The sequence below is a fragment of the Trichosurus vulpecula genome, chromosome 2, assembly GCF_011100635.1.
Source record: "Trichosurus vulpecula isolate mTriVul1 chromosome 2, mTriVul1.pri, whole genome shotgun sequence".
In the NCBI taxonomy this organism is placed as follows: Eukaryota; Metazoa; Chordata; class Mammalia; order Diprotodontia; family Phalangeridae; genus Trichosurus; species Trichosurus vulpecula.
The window spans coordinates 67,856,171-67,883,100 of NC_050574.1; the positions used below are offsets into that span (position 1 = coordinate 67,856,171).

The 26,930-nt window shown below is 39.2% G+C and overlaps 1 protein-coding gene across 1 annotated transcript in view; it reads right to left on the minus strand.

Annotated features, from left to right (window-relative positions):
• Positions 1 to 26,930, minus strand: part of CCDC30 (coiled-coil domain containing 30) — a 145,632-nt gene that overhangs the window by 42,412 nt on the left and 76,290 nt on the right. The window contains 4 exon segments of the mRNA XM_036745742.1: positions 261 to 423; positions 3,224 to 3,375; positions 7,297 to 7,506; positions 13,219 to 13,398. Coding sequence (XP_036601637.1) covers positions 261 to 423; positions 3,224 to 3,375; positions 7,297 to 7,506; positions 13,219 to 13,398 — 705 coding nt within the window.

A 26,930-nucleotide genomic window follows, 5' to 3' on the forward strand; every position in this document is an offset into this window, starting at 1 on the left:
GATAATGCAATTGAGGAAGACTTTAATGGACTCATTCACTCTATAAGAAAAACAATTCAGAGGAAATGTCCCATTGCCAAGGGGCTAATGACACCATTTTTATATGTGATAGTACATTATTACTTGCAGAATATAGGATAGATGTTGGATATGACCTAAAGGATAATGTTATTAATCTTCTATTGATTTCCATATTTCATCAGAGTTTAAGTCTTCAAGAAATGCAAAAGCAAGGAAAGGCATTCTCTTTTTACTCTTACCTCATCAGATCTTTTCTTTTCATCTCCTAACATCTGAAGTTGGGCCTCTTGTTGTTCAATCTTAAGTTGTTGCTTACAATTAGACTGTTCCATAAGAGACTCTTTAGCATGTAAATATTGTATGTGTTGTTGCAGTTCGTCTATATTTTGATCTAGTAGTTTCCTGTGGGTAGGTTAAAGCATTATGATGATGATAAAGTAACTATGACTATATAACTCATTCACAGACGTGGGGCACAGGTATCTAGAGTGGGCAAATAGGTTTCCCATTCCCCCAAAACAAGAGTCTCATAGCAATATTTGTGAGAGACTTCTAGCTGGCTTGGTAAGCCTGTGTATACTCTACCTCTCCAATGTCTCTGCTTCTATTTGCAAACAGCAGGTTTGTAAATACAATGTACTGCTTTGGTTCCCTCCCATCTCTACTCCTCCTACTTCTGTGCTTTGTTGTTGATGAGTCATTTTCAGTCATGTCTGAATCTTTGTGACCCCATTTGGGATTTTCTTGCTAAAGATACTGGAGTGGTTTGCCAGTTCCTTTTCCAGCTCATTTTACAGATAAGGAACTGAGGCAATCAGGGTTAAATCATAGCCCAGGTTCACATAACTAGGAAGTGTCTGAGACCAGATTTGAACTTATGAAGATGAGTCTTCCTTACTCCTGGCTAGGCACTCTATCTGTTACCTAACTGTCCAAATCTGAACTATTCTCCACTACCACTGGTTCTTTCTTCCATGTGGTTCTATTCTCATTGTCTGGTAAAAAGAGCAAGACTTTGGTCTGTGTTAAATTGCAAGTCGGTGACCTATATGCTAACTATATCAAGGACAACACTCAATGAGAACTCAAAAATTTTGAATTATAGCCAAAGAACATTTCAGAAAATAACTGATATACGATGTGCTGAGATAGTCCATAATAATCAATGAACAAATTCTGGTTCATAAATCAGAAGTTATACTATTTTACAAAAATAATAGCAACTTCCTGGCATGATTTGCTCCATTTGGCTGAATCATAAAATCCTACATGAAAATATGTTTATCTTTGTCAGAGGAATTTAATAAAGTATGACAACTATGAAAATGCAAGGAAGCTAACCATCATAATGGCGACTTGTCTAGAATTGAACATTCTGTAGGACCAAGGCAGAGGCATGCTAGAGTAAGAGCTGATTGCTAAACTTTCAGTGTGAGCATTAACATCTTGGAAATCAGCAAAGCTACAAATCAGGGTTTCATTTGGTTTCTTTGATTTTCTTCAATTAAAAAAGTGATGGAGAAAATGTTAATAATGAAGATTAAACATAGAAATGTGTCATGTGTACTTTTTTTCTCAGTCAGCCAATTATTAAACATCTACCAGCACAGCTCTAGACCAAAGACCTGTTCTACTGGATCAACATTTTAGAAAGCAGCAGGCCCAGATATAAGCCATTATCATTCTCTCTCTGTAGCTGAACATTGCAATATACTTAGCCATCAATATATCTTATTAAAATAACATTTGTAGAGTGATTGAGATGGTCCAAGGTACAATGAACCCCTTTAAAGGAAAACATTGGATAAGTATAAAACATCATGAATAATATGAATTTTGTTTTATGCAAGTTTGGGAGATTACTATCTCATATGTTGCTCAGTCACTTCAGTCGTGTCTGATTCATTGTGACTCCCTTTGGGGTTTTCTTGGCAAAGATACTGGAGTGGTTTGTCACTTCCTTCTCTAGCTCATTTTACAAATGAGAAAACTGAGGCAAACAGGGTTAAGTGACTTGATCAGGGTCGCACAGCTAGTAAGTGTCTGAGGCCAGATTAAATCTAGATCGTCCCGACTCTAGGCCGAGCACACTATCCATCCACTACGCCACCCAGTGCTCACTATTTCATCTGCTATCGCAATTTATAGCCTATGGGTCTAAGATGAATGGGGCTACATAATTACAAACAAATACAAATATTTTAACAAATGACTTGTAAACATTACTCATATACTAATAGCCACCCAAGATGGTTTAGTGAAAGCAAATCCTCTAATCTCTCAATGAATAATGCCTTCCAACCACCCCTAATTCTTCCCATATGCTTACTTGCCAGAGATAACTTGTATTTCTATTCTTCATACCACTGACCCTCACCAGAGAGCTGACCCCCATCCTACCTCCTGTAATCTCCCATACAATTTCATTAGCAATCTCATCTCATAGACTTTTTAGATTATCTCTTCTTCTCCCCATTCTCCACCAAGGCAAGACCATGTTGCCATTCCTAACCTCTTCTATCCCCACCCACAACTCTGGGGAGCTTCCATCAGAATACTCACCTCCCATCTCATGACTCTGGTTGTCCCTCTTTCTGAGCCTGATCCTAGCGCATGAGTTGGGGCGCACATGAGTTGGGGCACCCATGAGTTGGGGTGCACATGAGTTGGGGTGCATATGAGTTGGGGCACCCATGAGTTGGGGCGCCCATGAGTTGGGGCACACATGATTTGGGGCACCCATGAGTTGGGGCGCCCATGAGTTGGGGTGCCCATGAGTTGGGGTGCGCATGAGTTGGGGCAAATAATTCGCAATGACCTCTGACAGTAGAGGAAGAGATGGAGGAGGCTAAGGGAAGAGGAATTCTCTTTTACAGACTGTGACTGCAGCAGGGTAGAGAGGTGTTCCTGCAGCCAAAGTTCCCGGATGAACGCGTTTACCCATAAAAATTAAAAGAAATCCTAATTGTTATTGCTATAGCTCAGTTCTATTTGGGATAGTGGGCCTCTGTGGGGGCACTTAGGAAGCAAACCTGGTAAAAAAATATTGCAAGTTTCAGACAATTGAGTTACAATGAATGTGTAGATTAACTTAGGGATGGTCCACAAGTCTTTCTAATGTTATGTTAATGGTACCAGACATCTACTTCCTAGAATGCAATCTCTCCTCCTTATAGAAAATGACAATTGTTGTTCCTATTACCTCTTCTGTTGTTCTTCCTCATAGTGCATTTTTAGTTTGGTCTCATTTTTTCTTGCTTCTTTTACCTCTTCTTCAAGCTGCTTTTTATCTAAAATGCAGGTTTTGGTACAAGACTCATTTGCAGCTTCTAACTTCTCCTGGAGTTCCAAGACCTTGAGTAGAAAATGATGAGAAAGTAACACTCAGAAGATTGCAAACTGCTTTTAAATCAGACAAATCCTGGACAAACCCTGAGACAAACAGTATTGTTGTGCACTCTGGCCTAACGTCAAGCGTAGCTGGAAATCCAGAAGTTAGTTCAGAATTCTCTACACTCTGCACTGATGAGAAAGCATTTGGAAGGAATAGGGGGACAAGCTGTGGTATATTAGTGCGATTGGAATACAACTGTGTTGTAAGAAATGAGGAAGAGGATGGTTTCAGAGAAGCCTGGGTAGTGCTATATGAGCCGATACAAAGTGAAATGAGAAGAGCCAAGAGAACATTATACACAATAAGATCAATATTATAACGATGATGAACTATCAAAGACTTAGCTCCTCTGATCAATACAATGATCCATAACAATTCCAAAGGAGTTGTGATGAAAAATGCTCTCCAACTCCAGAGAGGGAGCTGATAAACTCTGCAGATGGAAGCATATTGGTTTTCACTTTATTTTTTCTTGCTTTTTATTTTTCATAACATGTGTAATATGGAAATGTGTTTTGCCTGACTTAATATGTATAATGGGCATCATTTCTTGCCTTCTCAATAGGTGGAAGAGGGGGTGGAGGGAGGGAGAGAACTGGGAACTGAAAATAAAAAAAAATTTAAAATGCTTCAAAAAGTTTATATTCTAGTAAGAAAAGAAATATTTAACAAAATAAACAAAAATACAATAAAACATTTTAAAAAAGAAAATATTTGGTATTGTCTCAAATTAGGTACCAGCAACTCCTACTCTGGATGTCATGGATGTTTTGAAGACTGACTACAATGTCTTTAAAACACTTTTTATTAATTTTGCTTTAAAACCTTTATTTGATAAACATGTACAAGTCTAGGCATGATATCAGTTTTTGGTAAGAAAGAGAGCTAATTGTGTCTTGGGGTTTAAATAGTAACATTAATATTAGCTAATACGGATAACGTGATAGATCATTTTGAAATTTATAAAGTAATTTATTTGTACTTGCTCATTTCTTTCTCATAACAGCCCTACCAGGTAGGTGCCATTTTTATCCCTATTACGTATCTGTGGAAACCAAGGCTAAAAGAGGGTGATACATAGCTTTTAAGTGTAGGAGTTGGGTTTGAAGCAGTCTTCCTGCTTCTATGCCTGGTACTGTCTCCACTATATCATTTAGTTACCTTTAAGTGTTGCTGGAAACAATGCTGCTTGGCTCCCTTTCCTTTCACTCTCTTCTTAACTCCCTACCCACTGGCTGCCAGTCTCATCATTCAAACAAAACTGCTCTCTCCAAAGTGACAGTAGTCTCTTAATTGCCACATTTCCTGGCCTTTTCTTGCCCCTCACCCCTCTTCACCTCTCTGTAGCCTCTGACACTATCCTCTCTGGGTTTCCTGCTCTCTCCTGGTTTTTCTTCTGTCTGACTGCTCCTTCTCTGTTGCCTTTACTGGACCTTTGTTCATGTCAAGCCGGCTCTGTCTTGGGCTTTTCTCTTCTTTTGATATACCATTTCATTTCATCAGCTCCCAAGGTTTCAATGATCATTTCTATGCAGATGACTCTCAGATCTACTTATCCAGCCCTAACTTCTCTCCTGGGCAGCCGGGTGGCACAGCGGGTAGAGTGCAGGCCCTGGAGGCAGGAAGACTTTTCCTGAATTCAAATTTGGATTCAGACACTTAGTAGCTGTGTGACCCTGGGCAAGTCACTTCATCCTTTTTGCCTCAGTTCCTCATCTGTAAAATGAGCTAGAGAAAAAAATGGCAAACCACTCCAGTGTCTCTGCCAAGAAAGCCTTAAATGGGGTCACAAAGAGTTGGACATGACTGAAACAGCCAAACAACAACAGCAGCATCTCTCCTGACTTCCAGTTTTACATCTCCAGCTGTCTTCTGGACATCTCAAACTGCATGTCCCGTTAACCTCCAGTGCTGCTTAGCTTTCCAACCTGTCATTTCCCAGTCTTCTCCATTCCTTCAGACTTCTCCATCTGGCCCTCAGGAGGCTCATCATCCTTCAAGATCGAACCAGCTTTGGGATTCATGCTTCCTCGTGGAGCAGGCCAGCCCTCTCTCCACCTAGCTACCCTCCCTTTGAAGTATTGTCTCCCCCTTTAGATTGTGGTTTCCTCGAGGGCACGGACTGTCTGTTCTCTATTTGTAGCGTCAGCACTTAGCATGGTGCCTAGCAGTAGAACTTACTTAATAAATGTTTACTAACCTTTCTACCTTTCCAGCCTTCTCAGGCCTTAGTCCTCTCTAGGTGCTCTGCAAGCTAGTGACACTGGCCTCCTGCCTGTTCCCTGCACAAAACACTGTCTCTTGACTCCTGGCAATTATACTGGCTGTCTCCTATGCTTGGAACGCTCTCCTTGTTATCTCCACCTCCAGCTTCCCTGGCTTCCTGTAGGTCTCAGCTAAAGTTCCACCTTCTAAGAAAAGCCCTTTCTGATCCTCCTTAGGCTTTGTGCCTTCCCTCTCAGACTATCCTCTACTTACATCTTTCTTTGTATATAGTTGTGTGTTGTCTCCCCCATTAGATTGTGAGCTTCTTGACAGCAAAGATTGTTTTGGTTTTTTTTTTACCTTTCTTGGTATCCCCAATTTAGTACAATGCCCAGCACATAGTAGATGCTTAGTAAATGCTTGTTGACTGAACCTATAAATGTTATCTGCTTGATGTTTCACGTTTGTTTAAATCAAGCTCTTCTAATATATGTATATATATATTTAATATAAATTGTAGAAAATTCATGATGAAATCTGGGTGGACTTGAATAGAGAACTAAACCTTTCAATCTTAGTCAAAGAACTGGTTTCTAGTTTGGAACATATTACTGTGGCATACTTCAACCACCTGGGGGCACTATATCTAAATTTTAATATAATTATTGTAAATAATAATAGCTGACATTTATATAGATAGAACATTAAGGCTTGCAAAGACTCTTACATATATTATTTTATTTGATCTTCAACAACCTTGCGGGTATTATTATTCCCACTTCGCTAGTAAATGTTTGAGGTGAGATTAAAGCCTTTGATACATAGTACTTATCTAACAACCAACCCTATGATACAGGTGGTACAAATTTCAGATGAATAAATTAAGATTCTTCCGGAGAGTTTAAGCAATTTGTCCAAGGTCACAGAGCTCCTGAAGGTTGGGGCTCTACCTGAGCTTGAGGCTCCTTTCACTCTCAGTCTGGTGGCTGACTACAGTATACTTGAAAAAATATTTTTCAAAGTGAAAGTGCAAAACAAAACACATGAAGGGATAGCTTTGGGACAGTCTGACTCTTCAATCTGTAAGAAGGTCTGTCAGATGGTTGACACACCAGACTCATTTTACTAAGCCACCCAGGGCAGATCTAGGAGCAATGGAGAGAAGCTACAGAGCAGAAAGTTGAGGCCTGAGGCAGGGAAAACTTCCTGACAATTACACCTATCTACATGGACCGCCTTGGCATAGCGGATCCTTCCACATCCAAGGTCTTCAAGGAGCGGTTACAATCACTTGTCTGAGGTGTTGAAGAGGGGACTTCTTTTTCATGTATGGGCTAGACAAGATGGCAACTGAGGACCCTTCCACCTATGACATTCTGTGATCCCATGAAGGTCACATTGTGGCTTTAAGAGATCCTACCCCTTCCCTTTAAATTCACACTATAGGGGTGGGGGGGAGGGAGAAAGGAAAACCCACTCAGAATCTAGAAGCTGTGGAGTATGGGGAGATGAAGAAGAGGTCAGATCCTAAGTATCTTTTTTCCTGCAAATACCCAGAATTGATTTGAGTCGTGGTATGACCTTCACAATTACCAGAATCTTGAGAAAGAGGATTTCAGTGATAGTTTCCAGGACCTAGGTATTGGAAAGGGCCAAATGTCAATGGTCATACTTACCTTTTTCTCTGCATAAGCCACTCTGGTTTTCTCTTGAGCAAGTTTTTCACATAAATTGTTCTGTGATTGAATATTCTCAGATTGTTTAAGTATTTCTTGTTCAAGCTCTCTTACTTTCTGTTGACTACCTTCCCAGTCTGCTGTGATGGAAGAACACATACTTGTGCTATCTAATAGTTTCTTCTGGGCCTGCTTCAATTCAGCTTTGATCTAGGGTTGGGGGATAAAAATGACAATCTTAGCACAGACTAAATTTCAGTGTCCCAAGAAAAATCTTGCAAATGAATCTACTCTGCATCAAATATACCTTTCCTCAGGTAACTGAGAAAAAAAAATCTTTGCAGAAAGTTTCTTGGAGAAAGGTCTCATATCCAAGATATATAGGGAACTGATTCAAATTTATAAAAACGAGAGCCATTCCCTAACAAGTAAGTGGTGAAGGGATATGAACAAGCAGTTTTCCAAAGAAAACATCTAAGCTATCAACAAGCATATTAAAAATGCTCCAAATTACTAACAATTAGAAAAAGCAAATGAACACAACTGTGAAGTTCTACTACACACACAGCAAGTTGGAAAAGTAGAACCCCAAAAAGGAAATAATGATTATTGGATGTACTGCAAGGAAAAAGGCATTGCTGATGGAGTTGTGAATTGTTCCAATCACTCTGGAAAGCAATTTGAAACTATGCCTCCCAAGTCACTAACTTGTGCATACCCTTTGACCCCATGATAGCACTATAGCTATCACTTTTTTGGGCTACAACACAAAGAGTTCAAAGAAAGAGAAAAAAGTCCCATATGTACAAAAATATTTATAAGTAGCTCTCTTTGGTATAGCTAAGGGAATGTCCATCAACTAAAGAATGGCTAAACAAATTCTGATATATGAATGTAATAAAATATTTTTGTGCTAGAAGAAATGAAAAAAGGGATGGTTTCAGAGAAACCTGGAAAGACTTATGTGAACTGATGCATGGTAAAATGAGCAGGACCAGGAAAACAATTTATATATAACACTATAACACTATAAAGACAATTTTGAAAGATGTAAGAAATCTGACCAATGCAATTTTGAAAGACTTAAGAACTCTAACCAACTGTGATTCCAGACAACTGGTGATGAAGCGTGTTACCCACCTTCTGACAAAGAGAGAATGGACTCAAGTTAACATAAGCAATGTAGGAATTTGTTTTGCTTGACAATACATACTGGTTGTTTTTAGATTACATATATTTGTTACAAGGGTTTGTATCTCTTTTTTTCTCAATTGGGTTGATGGGGTAACCGGGAGGGACAGGAGCTAGGGACAGGGTTGCAAACAAGAAAAAGAAAACAAAAAAAGGGCTTAATGCATTAAAACCGGTTTTTTGAAATGCACAAAAGAGAACAGAAAGAAGGCCCGAAGGAATCACAGGTAAGTAGGATAATTTTGAAAGTAACATGTTTAATTTATTATATATTTAAAAAGAGATGCAAGCTGTACATAATAGAAATCCACCATTTTGCTTACAACCCTTTCTTTTTGTTCTATTCTGTAGAAGTACTCATTTTATTTTATTTCATGTTTGTTAAATTCAGAAATTTTAAAGTGGGAAAAACACCCCAAAAATTCAACTATGTCTTTCTTGAATTTAAGCCAAAAAAAAATCTCAGTCTACTACTCCCTAGTGACACATATCTTAGTTTACTTTGCCAGATAGAGTAAAGGAAAGATCTGATAATATGTGCTGTGCTCAAGGAGTGCCAAAGCACAAGATAGAGCTAGGAGTTAATTCACCCGCATCTTCTGAAAAACAAAGTTCCCTTTGAAAGAAATAAACTCCTGAAATGCAGTAATGATGTTGTTGCTCCATGGCTGACTACACTGTTCCAGGTTTTTGGAGGTTTCTTTTGTCTCTGTTTGCTTCAATCTTTATGCTTAAAATCCATGGTTAGCTATTAAAATGTGTGCACTAATTAATACTGGACACAATTTGAAGGAGGATGACTGAGTGGAAATCTCGGAGGAAATCTCTAACATTGTGAGGTTATTACTATTAATTCAAAGATCCAGAGTGAGATTTCTGGCTAAGTATTAGGAGAGTCACTAGTTTATCTGAAGGAGAATGAGAACAAGCCCCAGGTTCAGAGAGTCCTTACACATCCTATACATGTGAGCAGCAGCAGTGAAAAATAGCCTTCATTTCTTTCTTTTGTACTGGAAGCCTGGAGATCATGCCTTTGAAGGGCACCATGGACTAAAGAAGCCTCAGCAACAAAGGAAGGGATGGGAAGTCGGGGTGGAGGAGCATGCCCAGTTGTTCCCAGGCTCAATAGATGATTGACTGCTCTGTGGGCTAAGCTCATCAGCGCCACCTGGTGTTTACATACTGAGGATGGAAGAAATGGAATGACTAAGAACCCAACCCAACCGTGAAAATAGTTATAAAAGAAGTTGGAGAGGGCTAAGTTAGGGACAACAAAAGAGGCAGAATTTGTTCTTGTTTTTCCTATTGGGGAGGAAGACAAGGATCCAAGAAAGGACAGAACCCTCCACTACGGAGCATCTGATGACAACAGACCAGAGAGAGAAGGCAGAGGGGCTCGGTTTTTATCTCGCTTCCCTTTTCCTTGCCAGATATCAGAAGAAAAATGGCCAAGGGGAAATTGACACTCAGGACAAACAGAGACAGTAAGAGAGTGCCTCATTGCCTTTAATGAATTCAAGTCCTACAGATCAGATGAACCACATTTTGGGGTACTCAAAGAATTCAAAGAAGACATTGCTAAGCAACTGTCAGCCAGGGTGTCCATGTCCCCAATCCAAAAGTCTTTTGGGGGCTTAGGGAAGCATAATTATTGTCCTTTTTACTTGCTCCTCCAATGCTATACAATGTCTTAACAACAGTCAATGTCACACAGATCTTATCTCAAATGTACAAGTGAAAATTACAATTGTCCACCGAGTTATGCAGATTTAACAAAGAGCATTTCACTGTTTATCAAAGGTTCCTGCTTAACAAGAGCCTGTCTTGATGCATGAAATGGCATTACCCAAAGGCAGTTAAGGAAAAGACAAAGAAAATCCAGCTTCCTCTCCAGAAGGAAACCTTGCCTGGAAGAGCTTCCCAGAGTGTGAAGCTGTCCCCTACTAGGGGAGGGACTTAGGGTCTGTGGCTGATGAGAAGTCATCTCCTCATGAAAAACCAGGATTCCTTCTGTGCACTAGGCCATCCAAACTGGGATCTGGACAAAATTTCTAGGTGTCTCTTTCTATATAGGACATACACAGTCTAATGGGGAAAACAACACACAAACAACTTTATACAAACAAGACATAAACAGGATAAATTGGGGATAATCTCAGAGGGAAGGACTGATCATCAGCATCAAAGGTTGCAGAAATGTCCAGAAGAATGACAACTGAGAAAAGACCATTAGATTTGGCACTTAAGAGATCATTAGTAACTTTAGAGAGAGCAGTTTCAATTGAATGATGTGACTGAAAGACAGATTGCATAGAGTTAAGAAGAGAGTGAAAGTAAAGGAAGGAGGGGTACTTATTGTAGAGAGCCTTCTCAAGGAATTTAGCTCCAGAAGGAAGAGAGATACAGGATGATAGCTAGCAGGTATGAATGAAATAAGTGAGGGTTTTTTGAGGATGGAGAAGACATGGGCATGTTGGTGGGTATTAGGGAAGCAACCAGTAGATAGTACATGATCAAAGACTAGTGAGAGAAGTAGGGATGAGAGGGGGTGATTTGTTGAAGAGATACTCTTCTCCCTTTCCCATCTTAATCTCCTGGTGAATCAATTCAACTCTAAATCATCCTCTTTTCTCAAGTCCCCTGCCCACTTACTCTATCACCACCCTTGTTCTGAGACAAGCCTCAGACCTCAGTCATTCCCACCATACACTGCCTTCATTCCTACACACTTGCCACTGAACAAAGCTGGGAAAAATCACAAAACCATGTTAACTGGGTCCATACAAATATGTTACATAATCTCACTTGGACCCTCAATCCATTCATGCCTCGTTAATAAAGTTGCAACTCCACTCAATACAGAGGATTTTCCAAACCTTTTTACCACTTCTCATACCTTCTTCCTCTCACACTCTCAGCTGAGAACCCTGCCTATTTCACTGAAAAAATTGAGACCATTTACTAAGTGGTCCCTCTTATCCCTTTCTCCTCATCTCACATCACTCACATACCTTCCACCCTTATTTCTTCCTTTACCCCTGAGGTGGCCCTTCTCCTCACCAAGGCAAACAACGCTCCACGCATAATTGGTCCCAATCCAACTCACCTTCTCCAGCAGATTGCTCCCTCTATCATCGTATTCTCTCACTTTTCCTCAGTCACTCTTTATCTACTGGCTATTTCCCTCCTGAAATACACCCATGGCTCTTCTATTCTTAAAAACTCCTCACTTGACTGGCTGATCCCTGCTGGCTAACATCCTAAATCTCTCCTCCCTTCAGAGAAGTTGTCTTCAAGAGGTGTCTCTACTTCCTTTACTTTCACTCTCTCCTTAACTCTATTCAGTCTGGCTTTCCGTGTCATTCTTCCACTGATACTGCTTTCCAAAGTTACTAATCATCCTTAGGTGCCAAATCTAATGGTCTTTTCTCATTTGTCACCCTTCTTGACATTCCTGCAACCTCTGGTGCTAATGACCAGACCTTGATACTTTCTTCCTTCTAGGTTTTTGTGACACTATTCTCTCCTGGTTTTTCTCCCTCCTGCCTGATCACTTCTTCTCTTTTGCTGGATGTTCACCCATCCCATGCCCAATAACAGTGGGTATCCCTCAAGGCTCTGTCTTGGGCTCTCTCCTCTTCTCCTTCCACACTATTTCATTTGGTCATCTCATCAGTTTTCTTGGATTAGACTGTCATCTGTAATGACAATGTAACAATTGAGAATGTAATAATTCTCAGTTGTACTATCCACCTTCCTTAACCTTTTTTTCTGACTTCGAGTCTTACATTTCCACCTGCCTCCTAGACATCTCAAAGTGGATGTCCCATAGACATTTTAAATTCAACATGTCTAAAACTGAACTTAATATCTTCCCCCCTTCCAACTTCTCTACTGCTGTCAAGGGTACTACCATCCTCCCGGCCACCTAGGCTTATGACCTACATGTCTTTTTCACTCCTTCCTATCTCCCATGCCCAAACAAGTCACACTTGCAGCATCTTTTGTACACTCTCTTCTTTCTTCTGACAATGCCACCACCCTTTTATTGTCCCTTATCACCTTGCTCCTGGATTATTACAACAGCCTTCTATAGTTGGCCTCCCTGACTCAATTCACTCCCTACTTCATTCCATCCTCTACTCAACTGTCAGACTGATCTTCCTAAGGCACAGGTCTGACCATGTCACTCAGTCTACCCCCATTCAATAAACTCCAGTGGCTCCCTATTGCCTCCAGGATCAAACATAAATCCTCTAGTTGGCGTTCAAAGCCCTTCATAAGCTGGCCCTCTCCTACTTTTCCAGGCTCCTTACACCTCACTCCCCATCACGTACCCTGATATTCAGTGACACTAGGCCTCTCTGCTGTTCCTCACACAAGACAATTGATCTCTTGACTCTAGGTATTTTCCTTGGCTTCATTCAAGTAACAGCTAAAATCCCCTCTTCTATAAGAAGCCTTTTCAGATCCCTTTTTATATGAGTACCTTCTTCTTTGTTGATCATCTCCAACTTATCCTTGATGCATGTTGATTGCACATAGATGTTTATATGATGTCTCCCCATTAGACTGTAAGCTTCTTGAGAGCAGGGACTGTCTTCTGTCTTTCTCTATTTCCCCACAACTTGGCACACAGTGCCTGGCACACAGTAGGTGCTTAATAAGTGCTTGCTGACTGGCTGAGTAGCACTTATACTCCTAGTAGTTAAGCAAGGGAACTCTGCTTACCCTAATGTTCTCTTCTTGAAGTAAGTTATTCTGCTGCTTTAAATCAAAGTTTTTTGTCCGCTCAAACTGAAGCTCTCTTTCAACTGAGCCGCACAGAGTCTGCACTCTTTGCAAGTTCTGTCGAAGCTTCTTCAGCTCTTCTTCTTGCTGTTGGTATCTTAATTTTTTCTCTAGTGAACTCTGCACAAAGAAAGGAAAATTTTTTCAGAGGAAATAAGGAGTAAAAAGTAAATAAGCAAGCACAGGTCACAAACAAGTAGGCTGGCTTGCCATCTGTTAAGACAACCATAGTCCAACTAAACGATCTCATGATTATCTACGTCTGGATCATTTACATTTCAGTTTGTTAATTTTTTAAAACCACATTGTTTTCAAGTTTATTGTTAGGTAGCACCTGTTACTCTTAAAGGTTTGTTTGTTTTTTTTATGTCTTGACTCTCTTTTTCCTACAGAGAAGTAACCCTTTCCAGCTTGCCCTTCCTGGTATATTCTAAGGAAAGGTAAGTCTTATGGAAGTCTGAGAGGAAAGAGGAAATGGTCAAGACTAAGAGGGTGAGTGAGAGATGAGAAGGGGCACAGGATGAAGAAAATGCCCTTGTTCTCAGCCCCTGAGTCAGATCTGCAATGGTAACACCTTATTTTTTTAAGTAAATTTGCATAATATCAGACACACCAATATTCCAATATAAGCACAAAAACACATTTCAGAGCAAAAGGTGAATTTGGGGGGATTAGATACCATTTAAAATTAACCATACTTCTGATCCCTTTTATTAGTATGGAAAAATGGAAAGGGACAGTTATAGCCATTTGTGGTATTTATTCTGTCCCTAATATTTTCACCCTAAAGTGAGAGAAATGAGGAAATTATAGGGGCAGGTAGACCCCTAATCTATCATCATCTTCACCTTACTTTACTTCTAAGATTTCATTGGTAGAGATACTCCCTCCACTGAATCAGACTGAAACTGTATTTAAGTAGATGATGATTTCAAAGGTCCCAATGGTAAAAAAAAAAAAAAAAAAAAACAAAAAACCCATCACTCTTTGGTAATGAAGCATCTCTTACTTTTGCTAGGCTGATCCTCAGGCAACAGACAAAATGGTCTGTCACTGAGCCAATATTCGAAGCCTTTCCAGCTTAGTAGACCCTAGTGGAGCCTCTGCTCCACTGGCAAAACCTTTGAGAACCCAGGATCATGCCCACAGCATGATGAGGTAGTAGGAAAAGACTTTAGCAGAGGCACCTTCATTTTCAAATGGGCGAAGAAACATAAGCAAGGAATTAAAACAGAGACTGTGTGTGTGTGCATGTATGTCTAAGAAAGAACGAGCATAGGAAGGTAAGAGAATGCAAGATTGTGTGTCCATGTGGCAGAACTGCAGACTCAAGCTCTTGGTCACTTGCCTTTCTACCACCAAGGATAAGGTTTTGGGAACAAACACCTAATTTTATAACCTGTACTTTTCTCTTTAGCAGTAAGTCATTAACTCACACCAATTGTTCTGAATACAATATAATTAACAATTACAATATAACATATTATATATGCATATATATATAATATGCTATATTGTATATATAATTATATAATAAAAATATAATTTTTAATTACAGACATGAGGATTTATAAGAGTGTACAGACCAGTGCTTAGGCAGGCAAATATCACAGGCAAAATCCACAATACAATGTCTAACTTCATGCCTTGTAGATAACATTCAGATATCCTTTAGCACTCTTCGAATCCATTCCAAACCCATTTCCTTTTCTCCCTAGGCCTCCAAAAGTCTATATTGGGGGAAGGGTATAAACATTTATATAGCACTACAATGTGCCAGGCCCTGTGCTAAGCACTTTACAAATATCTCATTTGATCTTCACAACAATCCTGTGAGGTTAGGAAAATAGGTAAATAGAGGTTAGGTGACTTGTCCAGGGTCACACAGTTAGAAGTATCTAAGGCCAGAGGTGAACTCAAGCCTTCCTGAGACAATCTGAGCACCATGGCACCACACAGAGTTGCCCCTAAATATTCTATTTACTTTGCCTCTTTTCTTGGTCAAAGACAAATCTCTTTGTATTATAATTTATACTTCTGCTCAAATACAGTGTTGCCTCAAACCAAGCTCTTATGAGTCGCAGTAAACTAATATGAGTCTCAGCTTTTATTGATTTCTCCTTTGCTTTAGCCTTACTCTTTCTTGAGTTCTCCTGGGACCCCACAACACTTTAGTCTAATCACTCTAGTGTCTTCCTGAGCCATTAATCATCAAAACTTAATTAACTCAACATTATTAACATATACAATCATTTAATCTATAAGCACAGATGCCAAATTGCAACATCTGGTCTAGACTAATGGCACAGAAAATGTAGGTGGACAGACAAAAGGAGAGTTTTGGTTAACTGGAAGAGAGTGGAAAGAGATTTAAAGGTAATGTTCTCATTTAGGACTTCCTTTCTTTTCAAATTTTAGGTTTGGGGCTTAAGTACTTTTGGGTCCAAGGGAAGAATTGCTACAATTTTAGTTCCTCAGTCTACTCTATAAACTTGCTCTTTTCTTCGCCTCAAGCTAGGGCAAAGGAATAGGGTACAGACTGAAACCTTCTGTAACATTTGGAGGAGGCCAAGAGGGGAAGTGGGGGGAAAAGGCCTGAACTTGCATAGCTTGCTGTGATTGGAAGTTTTTGCTCATCTCTCAAGGCAAAGAAATACTCAGGAAATCACTAGGAAGCACACAAATCTGAAGGATAGATCATGATGCAGAAATCTTAGGACTACAGACATACCACACCAAAAATACTAATAATCAGAATTAGAGAATTTTGGAGTTGGAGGGGATCTCAGCAGTCAATAACCATAACAAATATCCACTATGACACATATAAAAAGCAGTCACCTACTCCTTGTTTAAAGACCTTCCTAATATCAAGCCCATATTTGCCCCTTTGCCACTTCTGCCTACTGTTCCTGGTTCTACTTTCTAAGGACAAACAGAACAAGTTGAGGCCCTCCTCTACAAGGCAGATCTTCAATGACTTAAACACAGCTATTAATTAGGACTCCTCCCTACTGACCCCTCCTTCTCCTGGCCCAGTCTTCTCTTGTCCAGATTTCAAACAGCTCCAGTTCCTTGAACAGATCTTCAGCTGGCGTGGACTTGAGGTCTTTCATCATATTGTTTGCCTTGTTTGGACGTTCTCCAGTTTATCAATGTCCTTCCTAAACTGCGGCACTCAGAACTGAACACAATACTGTAGATGTGATCTAACTAGTGCAGAGTATAGAGGAGCCATTATCCTGGAAGTTCTTAATGTAGCAAAAATGTCATTCTCCTTAGCAAAGAAAAGAGAAGTTTAAGAGGAATAGAGCAGCTCTGTCTGGCCTTTCCTTGGTCAGATATCATTATCCCATCCACCCCAAGCAGCAACTGGATCCTTTCTATGGTCACAGAATTACAGTCTAGAGCTAGAAGGTATCTCAAAAGCCATATCAGAAGTCCATGCCCAGTATTTTAGAGACAAAGAAAATGAGATGCAGTGATGTCTAGTGACTTGCCCAAGGTCACACAGTATTTCTCAGAAGTAGTGATCCTCCTCTTTCCCTCAATACATTTTAAAACCATATTTTTTTTCACCACTCTCAGCTTATGTCAAGCGTTGGTACTCCTGAGATTTTCACAGGAATATGCCACACTTCTACTCATCCTCTGCTACCTGCCCTTGTCTCCACCTTCTGCATATATCCTTTTAAAATCTAAGTTGGTTGGAGACTTTTCAATGTCAGAGCTTAAGATAAATTCTGTATTTCTACCACAATAGAACTGTTTCTCTCTGTCTCTTCAGAATTTCATTCTTGGGAGTTTCCAACCCCTCTTGGGCTAATTTTTCCTATAGAATCTTTTTTAAAAATTTTTATTTATTTCATTTTTGGAGGGGGGGAGGCAGGGAAATTGGGGTTAAGTGACATACCCAAGGTCGCACAGCTAGTAAGTGTGTCAAGTGTCTGAGGCTGGATTTGAACTCAGGTCCTCTCGACTGCAGGGCTGGCGCTCTACTCAGTATGCCACCTAGCTACCCCTCCCTATAGAATCTTAATTCACTGGATCCTACCTATATTTCTTCTGAACCTTTTGAAATATGCTTACCTATAATTCCAGATAATGTCCAGGTTTCCTCTCCCCTATCAAAAGTTATAGGATGGAATGGTCACTTCCCCTCCAACAACTAATTTGTCTCTTTTGATGAAAATTGAACCCAGCACAAAATATGCTGTTTTAATTCAAGTTTTGGTTAATGACAGAATTATTAGGAAAACCTGTATTCCATTCCGATAAAATAACTAAAGGAAAAAACAAACCTAACAGTTGTTATGCCAAACATAAATAGCTTGTAGAAGGTTGAAATTATCATTAAGGCAAATCAAGAAGTTATCAGCTGTTCTGCTCTTGGCAGAGGCAGAATTCCAACAGATGTGTCGAGATAACTGAAGTCTCTATTCACTATTATACCTCTCCTCTGTATCACCTATTTCCTCTTTCTGCCCAGGTGCTATAGAGTACACTCTGATGCCAAAATCACTTCTGCTTTTCCCTCACTGATCTTTACCCAAATGCCCTCCAATCTGTTTTCTTGCTCTGATTCTTGAATTTCTTGACATGACTATGCCTTCCTAATATACACTATTACCCTATTCTCTTTTTGCTTATCCTTTTTCTTTTGAATAAGGTATATTAATCTAGAACATATAATTATGGGGTTTATCCCACTAAATCTCAGTGATGCTTATGAGTCAAAATTACCTTTCTTGGTTATGATCTTTTTCACTCTTCCTAATTGCCTAAAAGAATTTAGATACCATATTTCAGGAAGTTGTCAAAGAAATATTTACAAAATTTGTTAAAACCAGTAAGTATAAACATAAATGTAAAGAATCCAAAGGATACCTGCAAGGGAAAAGTTGAGATATGACATATTTAGATATATCATATTAAATGCCAAAGCTATAATGCTGAGGAAAAAATACTATGAGCTACCAAAAATAGTTTAAAAATCACTTTGTTGTTGTTCAGTCATTTTCATGACTCATTGTGACCCCAATTTGGGGTTGTCTTGGCAAAGATACTGGAGTGGTTTGCCATTTCCTTCTTCAGCTCATTTTACAGATGAGGGAACTGAGGCAAACAAGGTTAAGTGACTTTCTTAAGAGTCACAGGGCTAGTAGGTGTCTGAGGCCAGATTTAAATTCAGGAAGATGAGTCTTTTTGACTCCTGGCCTGGCATTCTATCCACTGTACCACCTAGCTGCCTAAAAACCACTTATCAAGGAAGAATAATTAGGATCATAGCAGACTTTTCAAGGAGAATGAGTGAGGATGCAGAATATATATTACTTATATTATTGTATCATAATGTATTTTATTATACTTATTATATTATACATTATAATACATGTTATAATTTATAATATAATAATTACATATTAATAATATTATAATATAAAAGATATATGCAAAATTAAGAAACTTGGGCTATGAAAATAGAATTACCTGGCAAAATTTAGCATGTTTTGTGAGGGGAAAAAATGGATATTTGAATAGCAGACTTGGATCCACTTCAAGAAATCTTTAAGTAGCAAATAAGCCTCTCTACCATAGACATAAACATTTTAAACAACTAAAATAAAACAGCCCTTAACAAAACACAAGAGTCCTCAGAATACTGTACTGGCTAAATAACTACTGAAAGGCTTTCCAAAAAAACATAAGAAAAAACTCAAAGTGGAAGGTGAGAGATTGAATAGTAATCACAAGGAAAAGTACCTATTCTTTGATTTAGTTAAAGCTACTTATATAGTTGTTAAGGATGGTTAAGTCTTGATTAATGACAGAATTATTGGGAAAACTTGTATTCCATTCTGATAGAATAACTAAAGGAAAAAAAACAACAAACCTAACATCTGTTATGCGGACCACAAATAGCCTAAACTCCCCAATAAAATAAGAGAGAGGCATAAATGGGTTAAAAGGCAGAATCAAGCAATATGTTTCTTGGGAGCATATTTAATCCAGCAGGAGCTGAATAAATTCAGAATGAAAGGCTAGAACAGCACTGATACATCAGACAAAGTTTAGTTAAAACTAAAAAGTAGGAAGAGAAATTAAGGATAGCAGTTCTAATATGAATCTTAAATACATAAGCCCCTAATAATTCTGCAGCAAAACTTCATAACCTTGCAAAAACAAACAATTTTTTTCTTTTTTTTTCCTTTTTTTTCTTTTAAATTTATTTATTTAACATATTTAGTTTTCAGCATTGATTTTCACAAGAGTTTGAATTACAAATTTTCTCCCCATTTCTACCCTCTCCTCCACTCCAAGATGGCGTATATTCTGGTTGCCCTGTTCCCCAGTCAACCCTCCCTTCTGTCACCCCACTCCCTTCCCATCCCCTTTTCCCTTCCTTTCTTGTAGGGCAAGATAAATTTCTATGCCCCATTGCCTGTGTATCTTATTTTCTAGTTGCATGCAAAAACTTTTTTTTTTTGTTTTTGAACATCTGTTTTTAAAACTCTGAGTTCCAAATTCTCTCCCCTCTTCCCTTCCCACCCACCCTCCCTAAGAAGTCAAGCAATTCAACATAGGCCACACGTGTATCATTATGTATAACCCTTCCACAATACAAACAAACAATTTTTTAAGAATGAATTTATAAGGAATTAATTCATAGCTAGAAGATTATCAGTATATTCTACCCAATGGAGCAATAGCCAAAAGACATAAACAAATAATTTACAAAGGCGGAAACATAAACTGTGAATAGCCACATGAAAGGATGATCAAACTTTTAACATTAAAAGAACTACAGGGACAGCTAGGAGGCACAGTGGATAGAGCACCGGCCCTGGAGTCAGGTGGACCAGAGTTCAAATCTGACTTCAGACACTTGACACTTACTAGTCATGTGACCCTGGGCAAGTCACTTAACCCCAACTGCCTGACCAAAAAAGAAAAAAAAGACGAGATCACCTTACAAATATAGAATGGCTAACAGAATTTTTTAAAAAAGATAAAATCATATCATTATAAAAATATGAAATAGTTTTGGTGGGGCTGCAAGTAAATAGGGACTCTAAAACATTGTTGGTATGACCATAGGCTGATATAAATTTTGGAGATCATGCATCTTCACCCAGTGATTTTGCTCCTAGGACTTGATCTCCAAAACACCATAAAAGTTATTGATAGCTGTTATTTTTAATAGCCAAAGATTGGAAACAACCTGGATATACAACAACTGGAGAATGGCTGAACAAAGATGTAGCAAGAGTGAGCAGAACTTATGAGGCCATCTCCCATGCAGCTGGACATGCACCTTGCTGGAGTGACACAGTGTATTCCTGATTAGTTCTCAGTGATGGAGAGTAGGGCACATTGAAGATGATTGTTGACTAAATTTCAGGGAGACAGACACTTGAAGAACCACCTTCATTCCTCCAAAAAGCACAAGGAAGCTTGAGATGCACCTCAAGGGCCCAGCTGCCTATTTCCTTCCCTGAGATCCAGATGTGTGTTTTAACTCTGCAGAGGGAAGCGGATTTCTGCAATAGCATCCTTCCTGGAGGAGCAGACAACCACTGTCAGGATCAATATATATTTGAAGGATTAAAGGAAGCCATGTCCTAGCTGGGCAGAAGATCTGGGCCTTGTGAGCTGGGCATGGCTTCATGGATGTTTAGCAGTCCATCCCACTAAATGTCTTTACCTTTTGGGAAGTGTAATTTGTGTAATACCATGTGAAACATCTTGTGATTTCTGTATTTATACATGCTTTTGAGTTTTCTTACATCTTATACAGTTTCTTTGGTGAAGAAAATAATCATCCTATGCTTGATACCCAAAACGTACACCAAATACCTCTTCTACAAGAGATCTTGTTATTGACATTTTTGGAAGTCTCTACTCATGATTAAGCCTGGAGTTTCTCTGGGAGGGAGTAGGACCAGAGAGAGAGGAAAACTTGACACCCTCTTTGGGGTTAGGCCCTGTCTCAGGATGAATCTATGACCCCATGAGCTCAGAGACCCTTCTCAAGTTGGGACTCACTAGGCTGTGGGGCACAAATGTAATGCAGTGCCATAAGAATGATAAATATGAAGCACATGAGAATTACATTAAAACCTACATGAGATGGTGCAGAATAATATCAGCAGAAAAGAGCTATATATACACCAACTGTCTTATTTAGATGAAAAGAAAAGGAATAAAGAAAAACAGCCAAAGGCAGAGAGCTGGACTAGAGGTTGGAAAGATCTGATTTAAAATCCTGTCTTTGCCATTCACTAGCTGTGGGACTCTGGATGTGTCCCTTTACCTCTATTTGCCTCAGTTTCCTCATCTTCAAAATGGAGGGGCCAGATGGGGGTAGGATTCAATAATCTCAAAGTCCCCTTCCATCTCTACCCAGTGATTCTGCTCCTAGGACTTGATCCCCAAAACACTATAAAAGTTACTGACAGCTGTTATTTTTAATAGCAGAAGATTAGAAACAACCCATATATACAACAACTGGAGAATGGCTGAACAAAGATGTTCTACAACCTATGACCCTATGAAAGACGACAGCAGAAGTTCAGGAAGGCCAGAATAAAAGGACACTTTTTTGTTGCTAATTTGGTTAAGATTTTGCCCTTTATTTGATTGTTTTTGCTTAAATTAAATTAAATATATAATAAAAAACATTCTGGAGCCAGTCCACTGTCCATTTGTAGTGGTTGTCCAATATACATGCAATGACAGAACAGCTCTGTGAGCTATCCATAAAACTGAATATCAGAGTCTAGACAATAGGCCTTCTTCAATCACTTGGTTTTTCCTGTGAGGACCATAAGGTCAAACTCTTTTGAATGGCTATGGATTTCATTTAGAAGGTTCTGCAACGTTCTTCGGCTTAAATGTAGTCGGCACAATGTCATCTGCAAACACAAGCATCTGAAGGACTTCCTAGCTAGAGAACCCTTTTTATGGGGAGATAAGGTATTACTCTATAAAATTTGATGCTCACAATGATGACTCCAAGTTAAATTATGTTCAACAATTTCTGTTAAAGAATACAGGGAAGTGTGCGGTGCATTTCAGAAAGATGTTTATTCAATTAAGTTAACATAAAACAAGTCTTACGGCTTTAAGGCTAAGTAAGCTCCCTTATTTAACAGAAATGCAGTGTGTGGTCTACTGAAAAGAGCAATGGACTTGGAGTGAGAAGCACCCTGGGGCTCAGAAAGCACCTAGTTAGATCATGCTGAGCAAAGTACTTCATTTCTCTGGGCCTCAGTTTCTTCATCTGCAAAATAAGGATAATAACACATGCACTACCTACCTCAAAGATTTATCACAAGGAAATAGCTTATAAATCTTAAAGCATTATATGAACATGAGTTTGAATAACAAATCATTTTTCCAGAATGACATTCCTTCAATGCTGTGGAGGAGTCAAGGTTATATTTTAACATCCCCAAATTCCTTTGAATTTATCCAAAAAGGTGTATCCAAAGGTATCCAAAAAATTATTACAACCAAGTTTACTCACATAATTTTCTCCTTTCCTAAAAGACATCCCTCCTCTAGCTATGACTGAAAAATGGAAGAGGGTATTACGAAGTGATATTGCTCAGTGAAAAACCTTGACAGTTATAGCAGTTAAGCATATACTTTTTTCCTCTGTTGCTTTCTAGTTATTAATAACAGAACTTCCCTTCGTAGTAGAACATCCAGAGGCTTGATAATGCTAGTGGATAAACAATGGTTATGTGAAAGCTTTTCTTTTGATTTCTTTTATAGTCCCAAATCATTTTTCTATAACCCTAATAAACTAAAAACACATTTTTATTTGGAAAAGCCTCATTACCATCCAATGAACTTCCCTTGTAATAATAAAAGCTATACAAAATGTAATGTAAGTGAAGTTTTCACTTCCCAATATGAATCAGACATAACTTTTTAAAAACTGCTCTCACACTGGGGGTGAGGATGTTAATTGGTCCAACCATTCTGGAAAACAATTTGGAATTACATAAGAAAAGTCACTAGATTGTTTGAATCCTTTTACCCAGAGATGCCATTGATGGACATATTCCCCAAGGAGATGAGAAGACAGAAATAAAGGGCCTACACTTATCAAAATATTCATAACAAGGCTTTTTGTGGTAGCAAAACTGTAAAACTTGTAAAACTGAGGGATAGTTGAACAAATTGTAATGTATGATTGCACTGGAATATTACTGCCTCATAAGAAGGGACAAACATAAAGAACTCAGAGAACTATGAGAAAATGTGAATGAATGGATGAAGAGTGAAGTCAGCGGAATAAGGAAAACACACACAATTACTACAATGATGTAGATGAAATGAGCACTGAGACGAAACAGAATGCTGTGTAACTAATGACCAATATAGACCTTGTCAATGAGGAGGAAGTACACCTGTCTCCTTTCTCTGGAGAGGTGGAAGACTATGCATGTAGAACGTTGTGTACAGTATCGGATATGGACCCTAAGTTCATGGGTTTTGCTTAACTATTTTTTATCACACAACTAAAACACCAAAACCAATAATGATGTGTCAAATCAAATGAAAGGACTTATCTTAGACTTCATCCTTCTTGACCTCTCTTCATAACATTTAACAATGCTAAGCACTCAATCCTCCGACCTACTCTTTCCTCTCAAGGCTTCATGACTGTTCTTATCCTTTCCCATCCTGTCTGACCACTCCTCCGTCTTCTTGGCTGGATTACCATCTTAACTGTGAGTATACTTCAAAGTTCAGTTACGTGCCCTTTTCTCTCTCCTGTTTCTACCTACTCACACTCTTATGCGTTCTCTTATCTTTACACAGATGTCTCACAACTAACCCTATTTTCTCTCCGGAGCTCTAGTCACACATCACCAACTAACTGCCTGTTGGGCATTTCAAAGTGGATATACTATAGATATCTCAAATTCATTATGTCCAAGACAGAATTCATCTTTCCCTACCCTTCTTTTGAACCTCCTTATTATTGTCAAGGGTACCCTTGACACTATCCTTCCAGATACTCAGGTTCACATCCTTTGTCTTCCTTGATTCCTCAACCCTCACTCTTCTATTTGGTCTCACAGCTTGGTTTAGAACAACTACCTCGATTTAAGGATCCACAGAAAACTGGTACTCGAGAAGCTGGTACAAACATGAGCTTTATTACACAGCAAGCAAGCAAAAACAAAAGTAACACACACAATATGGCAACACAGAAAGACCAAGATCTTGCCATACAGGGCCAGGTCACTCATATCCCCATCACCAGATGTGATGGAGAAATTCCACAGGATGGCCTATTGATACCAGACTCAAGTGGAAGGGTTTCTTAATCAGGACTAGAAAGTGGGTTGAGGTCTAAGTTGATCAATGGGGACTCCAAGAGTATCAATGCATGGCTACTACAGTCAGCCAGGAGCCTTGTCTAATCAGAGACTGAAGTGGTTTACATGTTTGGCATGGGATCAGAATGAGCCAGGGCAGTGGAAAACTATAGGTTGTCTATTATTGCTTTCATGTTTATGGTCATTAGGACCACTTGGCCCAAGTGATTCCATGTTGGAGTCCTATCGCTTACAGCTATAACACCAAACAATACAATCCATAATCTCAATCATCGCACACTCATCCCACACATCCAGTTGGTGCCATTATCTTTTCTATCATCACAAAATTTCTTGTGCATGTCCTCTTCTCTCCACTAACACAGGCGCTATCTTGGTTCAGGCTCTGATCACCACTTGCCTGCCCTATTGTCATAGCCTCCTAACTGTTCTCCCAGTCTCAAGTCTTTCCCCATTTCAACCCATCTTCTGCACAGCCACCCAAGTAATCTTCCTAAAGTGTAATTGTGACCATGTAACCTCTCTACTCACTAAAGTTCTATGGCTCACTCTTACCGCTAGGATCAAATGTAAACTACTCTGGTGTTTAAAGCTCTTCATAATCTGCTCCCTTCCAGTCTTTCCAGCCTTTTGTCACATTATTCCCTTCCATGGGGTCTACTAGCCTGTTTGCTCTTCCTCACACAACAATGCTCCAAATTCCATCTCTGCTTTTTGCTTTTTCGTACTAGCTTTCCTTAATCTCTGATTTTCCTAAAAACTCAGCTCAAGTGCCACCTTCTATAGGAAATCCTTTCTGAATCTATAGCTGTTAGCATCCTCTCTCCCCACAATGCCTTATGTTAATTTTGTATATGTTACATGTTGTCTCCTCCTTCAGGGTACAATAAGTTCCTTGAGTTGTTTCACTATTATCTTTTTATCCCCAGTGCTTCACACACTGCCTAGCATAACGTAGGGTTCTAACAAATGATTAATTACAAAGGAAGGCTCATTGGATCTAGGGCATAGGGAAGAAAGTGGAGTGAACCTGGAAAAAGACTATGCTATAAAAAAACCATATCAGTAAAATACCTTTACTCTTTAACAAAAGAAACAAAAATACTTTTATACTTTTCTGAGGATGTTTCAAATGGTATAAAAGTACAAATTGAGTAGCAACGATCAATTATATAACATAATTCAATAATCGCAATGCCAATATATCATGTGGAACATAAGAAGTTTAAATACACAAGGGTTTAAACCAAGGTCCTTTGATTCTAAATCCAAGGTTCTTTCCACTGTACATTGTTGCCTTTGGGGCATTCACACAAGCTCAGATTGAATAATAGTAATAGTAATAAAATATAATAGTATACTTCTTTAAAAATCTGTGCTGGCTGTTTGGGATAAGCTGTCTATGATAGCTACTGCTAGCGCCCCTATTGAATTCATCAGAGTAAACACTTCCCGTGTATTCTCTTCATTGGAAATTGGAATGGAATTATGCTCTTGACAGAATCCTAGTCTGTTTTTAATGTGGCTATAAAGAACCTTAGGATCATAGACCCATAGAGGGGAAAAACCCCCAAAGGCTATGTACCTAAGGGACTAAATCCTCCCCTATCGTATCTTTGACTGAGAACCAGTCATTGTGTTGCTGTCACGGAACGAGAGAAGAGACCGTGATTTCTGGAGGCAGTATAGCAGCAGCTGCGATCACTTTGCCAACAACCCATCTTCTAGTCACTGTGTTTACCTGGGCAGTGGCTGCAGAAAGTGAGGGGCCCTTCACATACACATTGACTTGAGCTGAATCTTCGTCAATCTAAATATGGGATGACTCCTCCATTTTTGTTACATTCTCCAATTACATCATCTTTCATCTCTGTATACCAGCCAAGTTCATCTTCAGTTTGAGGTTTAAACATATTGGAAGGCTGGAAACACTGCGCTGCAAGAGGATGCACAGGAGTGCAGAGGTGGAAGAGAACGCAGCACAGAGTTGGAAGGAACCTCAGAGGCCATCTAGTTCAATCTCCTCTTTTTATAGATGGGCAAACCAAGGCCCAGGGAGGATCAGTGACTGTCCTAAGGTCACACAGGGAACAAGAATCAGAGGCACACTTCCTACCAGAAGGTTCTCAGAGAAGCTAGCTCTGCGATGCTCTCATCATGTGCAGCTATACATCAAACAGAACTGTGGTAACAGCCCAGCCCTATCCCACTTTCCAATAAAGGAAATATGTTAAGGCTAGACTAGCAGTAGTTATTGTGTTTGCCTCTTCCCAAGAAGCCAAGGGGCAGATT